Source organism: Otolemur garnettii, unplaced genomic scaffold (genome assembly GCF_000181295.1).
Source record: "Otolemur garnettii isolate 467f Iridium unplaced genomic scaffold, OtoGar3 scaffold00133, whole genome shotgun sequence".
NCBI classification, from domain to species: Eukaryota; Metazoa; Chordata; class Mammalia; order Primates; family Galagidae; genus Otolemur; species Otolemur garnettii.
In genome coordinates this window covers 2,449,953-2,455,981 of record NW_003852528.1, presented here as the reverse complement: position 1 = coordinate 2,455,981, position 6,029 = coordinate 2,449,953, and the positions used below count along the sequence as shown (strand labels likewise).

At 50.1% G+C, this 6,029-nt stretch overlaps 1 protein-coding gene across 1 annotated transcript in view; it reads right to left on the bottom strand.

Annotated features, from left to right (window-relative positions):
* Nucleotides 1–5,223: 5,223 nt before the first annotated feature.
* RAMP1 (receptor activity modifying protein 1) overlaps nt 5,224–6,029 on the bottom strand; it is a 45,269-nt gene continuing 44,463 nt past the window's right edge. Inside the window, exon 3 of the mRNA XM_012810414.2 lies at nt 5,224–5,748. Within this exon, the coding sequence (XP_012665868.1) occupies nt 5,490–5,748 (259 nt within the window). The 3' untranslated portion in view covers nt 5,224–5,489. The remainder of the gene's footprint in view (nt 5,749–6,029) is intronic.

The window sequence follows — 6,029 nt, the reverse complement described above, 5'->3', positions numbered from 1 at the left end:
TACCACAATTTATTGATCCATTCGTGGGTCGATGGGCATTTGGGCTTCTTCCATGACCTGGCAATTATGAATTGGGCTGCATATATTTGCTTTTTAATGGTTTGTTCTTTGAACAATTTCCCTGTTAATGCCACTCAGGCCTGGTACTTCCCCTCCTTTCTTTTCATTAGTGATAATTGATGTTTCCATTTCTCTTTCTCTTCTCAAGTGAGTTTCAGTGTATTTATTATATTTTACAAAAAAAAATTAAAATGGAATGATTATCTGGGAAATAGCAAAAAGTAGAGGAGCAAAAATGAGCAAGGAAACTCAGAAAACTTGGATGTATCAACAGCCCAGGAAGAGAGTGAAAGGGAACTCCATTTAGACTGGGCAGTTTCTGATCTCATGCACGTGTTTCCTGGGTTCTACATTAGATGCTTTATTGTCTTATTTAAACTTACAGTAAAGTTAAAAAGTTATGGTCATTAAAAACCTCCATCTGCAGTGAGCACTCGGGGCTCAGTGTGGCCGGTCTCCTTGCCTGGGTCCATTTCAACTGCACCAGCCTTGAAGGTAAGCAGGTGCTGTGGAGCCTTCTGAGCCTGCTCTCATTGGTTGCCAATATGTAGTCGGCCCCTTGTGCACTGTTCTGGGGCTACCTTGTTTTCACTGAGCAAGGACATCCTCCTCCCTCAGGAAAGGCCCCCAGAATCACTCCGTTATTTCATTGGCAACATACTCTCCCTCCAGGGGCTGTGCCACAGTGACTCACCACAGTTCCTTCACCACCGCCTCACTGAAATGTTGGGTCATTTCCAGTTTTTCTCTATTTCCATAAATGCATCAGTGAACACTGTGGGACTTTTTCCTCGCAATAATTCATATAGGATGGATTCCTACAGGAGGCACAACTGGGCCAAAAGGAATGGGAATTTAAAAGTTTCATAGTTTCTGGACATTTGGCCTCCCCAAAGGCTATACTTTTTTTTTTTTTTAGACAGTCTTACTCTGTCACCTTGGATAAAGTCCTGTGGTGTCATCATAGCTCACAGCAACCTCACATTCCTGGGCTCAAGCAATCCACTTGCCTCAGCCTCCTGAGTAGCTGGGACTACAGGTGCTAAAAGGCCCAGCTAGTTTTTCTACTTTAGTAGAGATGGGATCTCACTCTGGCTGGTCTCGAACTCCTGAGCTCAGGTGATCCACCACCTTGGCCTCCCAGAGTGCTGGGATTACAGGTGTGAGACACTGTGCCTGACCAAGGCCATGGTTCTTTGCATTTCTGTTACTGCTGTCATAATGTGTTTTATTATTTTTTTTTTTTGAGACAGAGTCTCACTATGTCCCCCCTTGGTAGAGTGTCATGGTATCACAGCATACAGCAATCTCAAACTCTCGGGCTTAAGCAATTCTCTTGCCTCAGGCTCCTGAGTAGCTGGGACTACAGGTGCCCAGTACAACATCTTGCTATTTTTTGGTTGCAGTTATTATTGTTGTTTAGCAGGGCCTGGCTGGGCTCAAACTCCGCCAGCCTCCGTGTTACAAGGCCGGCGCCCTACTCACTGAGCTATGGGTGCCAAGCTGGTTTTATCATTATTTAAAAATTTTGCTAACATAATATACAGAGAATGGTTTCTGTGATTTTACTTTGCATTTCCCTGGTCCCCTCGAAGCAGGGCATCTCTCCTTACATCTATCAAGTGTTTCCACTTTCCTTCTCCACATTTCTCATGCTCTATAAACCACTCAGGGCACAGATGGAAGTTTTCCAATTCATTTTACAAAATGACACAAATCTGGCAACTCTCATAATCCTGATAAAAAGGGATAGCCCCCTACAAAAACCCATACAGACTCACTTATTAATATATATGCAAAAATAGTAAAGAAAATAGAGGTATCTTATGCATAAAACATGTTCCTGGAAGTATGCATACACCCTGCGTGTGTGGGCAGACTGCTGCTGTGAGGGCAGCCATAGTTTGTAAACAACAGGCACAGACCAGTGCGATAATCGGCCAGAGAGATTCCCATGGACCACACCCATGGAGAAAAAGTCCTCTTTGTTTTAATCAGATGTGTGTAGGGAGAACAGCTGTTGAGACCTTTTTATTTATTTAGAGACAGGGTCTCATTCTGTTGCCCTGTGAAGACAGTGGTGTCATCTTAGTTCACTGCAGCCTTGAACTCCTGGGCTCAAGGAATCCTCCTGCCTCAGCCTCCAGAGTAGCTGGGACTACAGGTGCACACTGCCACATGCAGCTAATTTTTTTTATTGTAAAGACAGGGTCTTGCTATATTGCCCAAGCCTCAAGTGGTCCTCCCATCTTGGCCTCCCAAACTGCTGGGATTACAGGCATGAGCCACCATATCCCACCAAAAGAGCATTTTTTCCTTATCCAACAGTTTAAAGTTTTGTTTGACTTAAGAGAAGAGATAATACCTGGTTTTAGCAAAAGTGTAAGTAGAAACTGGAACTGATGCTGGCAAGTGGAGCTGGTGCAAACACGCACAAGGGTCGGGCAATATTTACACAGAGCTTAAGGATCTCTTTGGCCTAAACATTCTGTTTCTAAACATTTTTTTAAGGGAATGCACATCAAAGAGTTATTTATAAATTGTTATGAACAAAACAGACAAAATCCTTGCCCTTAGAAGCTTATAAAAACTGTGTATTCATTTTTATAATTTTTTTAATTGAAAGTCATTTATAAAACAGCATGAGCCTATTTTTTCAAATCTATCATCTATGTACCTAAGCATAAAGTTTGGAACACTACATGCAAAAATGTATGTTAAAAATTATCTGAGTGGCAGGAATTCAGGCTTTTGGTTTGTTTTCCTGTATGCTTGACAATGTACTTCTATCACAAAAGAGGCTGCTTTTACGTACCATTCGGCATGAGAAGAAATCGGGGGAAATTGCTAAGAAGCTACGTTTCTAACGATAGGGGACCAGCTGCTGAAGTGCTGTGCACTGAGTCATTAATTACAGTTAGTGAATTCACTAATCCTTTTTGAACACCCACCGTGTGCAGGGGCTACTGTAAGCATTAGGAGTTCTTTGGCCCTTCTGCACCATACATGTGACTGTGCCTTTCCTTAAGAAAAAGAAAAAAAGAGAGAGAGAGGAAAGGGGGAGTTAGTTACTTGTTGTTGCTGTTGCAGCTCCCCCCATCTCTTGCCCTCGGGAGCAGGCCTAGGCTGCCTCCCCCACTGCCCTTGCTGGCTGATTCTGCAAGCACCTCTCTGGAACTTTCTTTTACATTTTTCCCCTTTGCCTTGCTGTCTGGATAGTTGGCCTAGTTAAGACAAGCATCCTGGTATGCTAGAAAAGGTGACTTTCCTTAACCACTACTGAGAAACCTTCTGTCCCTAATCAGGTCAATGGTACGGCAGATGTGAGTGGCCACTTGGAAAAGATAGGAGGGCCATTTCCAGAAAGCAGCCCACCCCACGCCCAACCAACAGCAAAGCAGATACAACTTTAACACATTAAACTCTGTGCTTTGACCAGGCCATAGGACACTGCAGGGACAGTACCTACTTGAATGTTGCTGTTTCTGCACACTTACTCCTACCAGATCACACATCACTGTCCACCGAGAGCAGAGGTGACAGGTGCGCACAGGTATGAGGATGGCTCCAGCCTAGCCTTGTTAGACTCCTGTAATTAGTTCCGTAGGCATTTGCTGAAGACTCTGGCTTCGTGGACCTGTGGGCCAAGCGCCCACGGTTCTGCTTTAGTGGTAACTTCCAGTAAATCACTCTTCCCAAGTCCCCTTCGAGGGAGCTCCCTTTGAAGCTCCCAGGCCTGCCCAGCCACCTGGCTGCGGCCTGGCCCCTAGAGCTGCTAGAGTACCCCTCCCCCAGGTCAAGTTCCCCTGAGGAGCTCCTCCTCCCCACCCCCACTCTTCCTGTCTCACTGACTGGGGCATCTCCAGAAAGGTCTCCTGTGGACACATGGGCAAGGCCTGGCCTTCCAGTTTGGTACAGGCAGGAGTGGAGAAAGTGGAGGTAGCATTCTGGGTCTCCTCCTGGCCTTCATCTGCCCTGTGTACTGGGGTTTCTCAGTGAATTTTATTTTTCAAAAGGATTCCTTAGATGGCTTGGGCAAGTACCTTGAACTCACTTTTCCTCTTCTGCAAAATGGGGACACTGACAGGACCTCCTCACCAGGCTGCCCTGGGAGCTCGGAGGACACAGGTCTGTAGCACAGGGCCAGGCTCACTGTCAATGCCATGCTATGCTTGTCGTTGTACTTATTATTTCCACATGGCTAAGAGCCACTAGCCTGTGGGGACCCTTTGCTTCTCCACTCTTAGGTGGCCATGTGGTAGAATTAGAGGAAGCCAGCTCTAGCATGGAGGCCTGACCAGGGCCTGGGACTAGATGTGGACACTGGAATCCCTGGGGATTAACTCTTGAGTCTGTCACTCCACCATTAGCAAACTCTCTCCTGACCTAGTCCAGGACTTGTCTTGGGGACAGCAGCCACACCACATGGCTCAGCCCAGAGGGCCCCTCTGCTCCTCTAGGGCAGCGGCAGCTCCTTGGACTGGGTTGGGCTGGGAGGCGGGGGCTGCCTGTGGTGGGTGCACCCTTGGGGAGCAGCTATTGGAGGACACCTGGGGAGGCTCAGGGCCCTTCCTGGAAGGAGGGCAGTCTGGCTGGGGCTGAACAGTGGGTGACCCCACGTGGCTGGCTGTGGTGTGCTAAAGCTGAACAGATACAAGGCCTTGGCACTGGAATGCCCAGTTCAGACCCTGCTGTCCTCTGGGGCAGTGGGAGGGGCTGATCCCTGGGGTGGGTGGACAACTGGCCAGCCAGTCATCTGGATGAGAGGGCAGGGCCTACCAGGAGGGGTCTGAACTCAGAGGACATCAGATGGGGTCTGGGGTTCCCTTTGGGGATCCAGAACCTCTGGAAGCCCAGCTGAAAGTGGGAGGTTGGGAAGTAGTGTGGGTGAGGGTGGTAGCAATCGCCTAGGTGGGCATGGGCACAGAGGCCACAGCTGGGGACAGGCACGTGTACCTGGACCCCTGGATGCCTGGCCTGACCTGACCCCTGCCCTGAGCCAGAGGCTCCAGACTGTGTGGGTGGTGGGGGCACCAGACCCCACGGGGCAGCTTCGGTGCCTTCTGCGACCTCACTGGTCCAGGGAGGACACGGAACCTGCAGGAGCTTAGCTTCTCCCACTTTCCACGCCCGATGACAGATACCCACAAACAACAACACTGCCCAAGTTCAAGAATGTCCTTTAATCACACACTTCTCATCCACAGACATCTACAGGGTAAGCAGGTCTGGCAAACTGGGGTCGGGGAGTGGGGTGCTAGGAGAGCTGCGCTATGCCACAAGCAGGTCTGGCAAACCGGGGAGAGGGTGGGGGGCTGGGGGAGCCACGATTGCTAGGAAACGCCTACGGCTCTTTTTGGCAAGGGAAGGGTGCGGGGTGCGGGCGGGAAGGGGCCCGGCCTTCCCGGCTGTTGCCCTGTGGCTGCCACCTACACGTACGTGGTGTCCGGTCGTTTGGTCTTCCAGACCACCAGCGATGTCATCAGCAGCGTCACCACGATGGGGAGCACGACGAAGGGGCAGAGGATGGTGTGGGGCGGCTCCAGCAAGGTCCTGCCGGAGGTGGGACATTGTTTGAAGTAGTGCCGGTGGACAGCGATGAAGAACTTGTCCACCTCCGCGTTGGGCCAGAAGCAGCCCATCTTGACTGCCACGTGCTGGGTGCAGTCCGTGAGCTCCCCGTAGCTCCTGTGGGAGGAAAAGGAGGTCGTCAGACACCTGGCCATGGGGGAGCAGAGGCAGGACCCAGCTGGGGGCTGTCCTCCCCTGCTCTCATGTGGGAAAGTGCCCCAGGAGACCAGGTGCCCGGGACCCTGGCTACAAGACTGAGGCTCTGACAGCGCCAGGGGATTCCCAGACTCCTGAGGGGTGGGGGGACTAATGGCTGAGAGAGGGGCACTGGCAGGACTGTAGGGCGATGCGTGTGTGACTGTGTAATTCTGTGTGTGACCCTGTGCGTGGGTGTGACT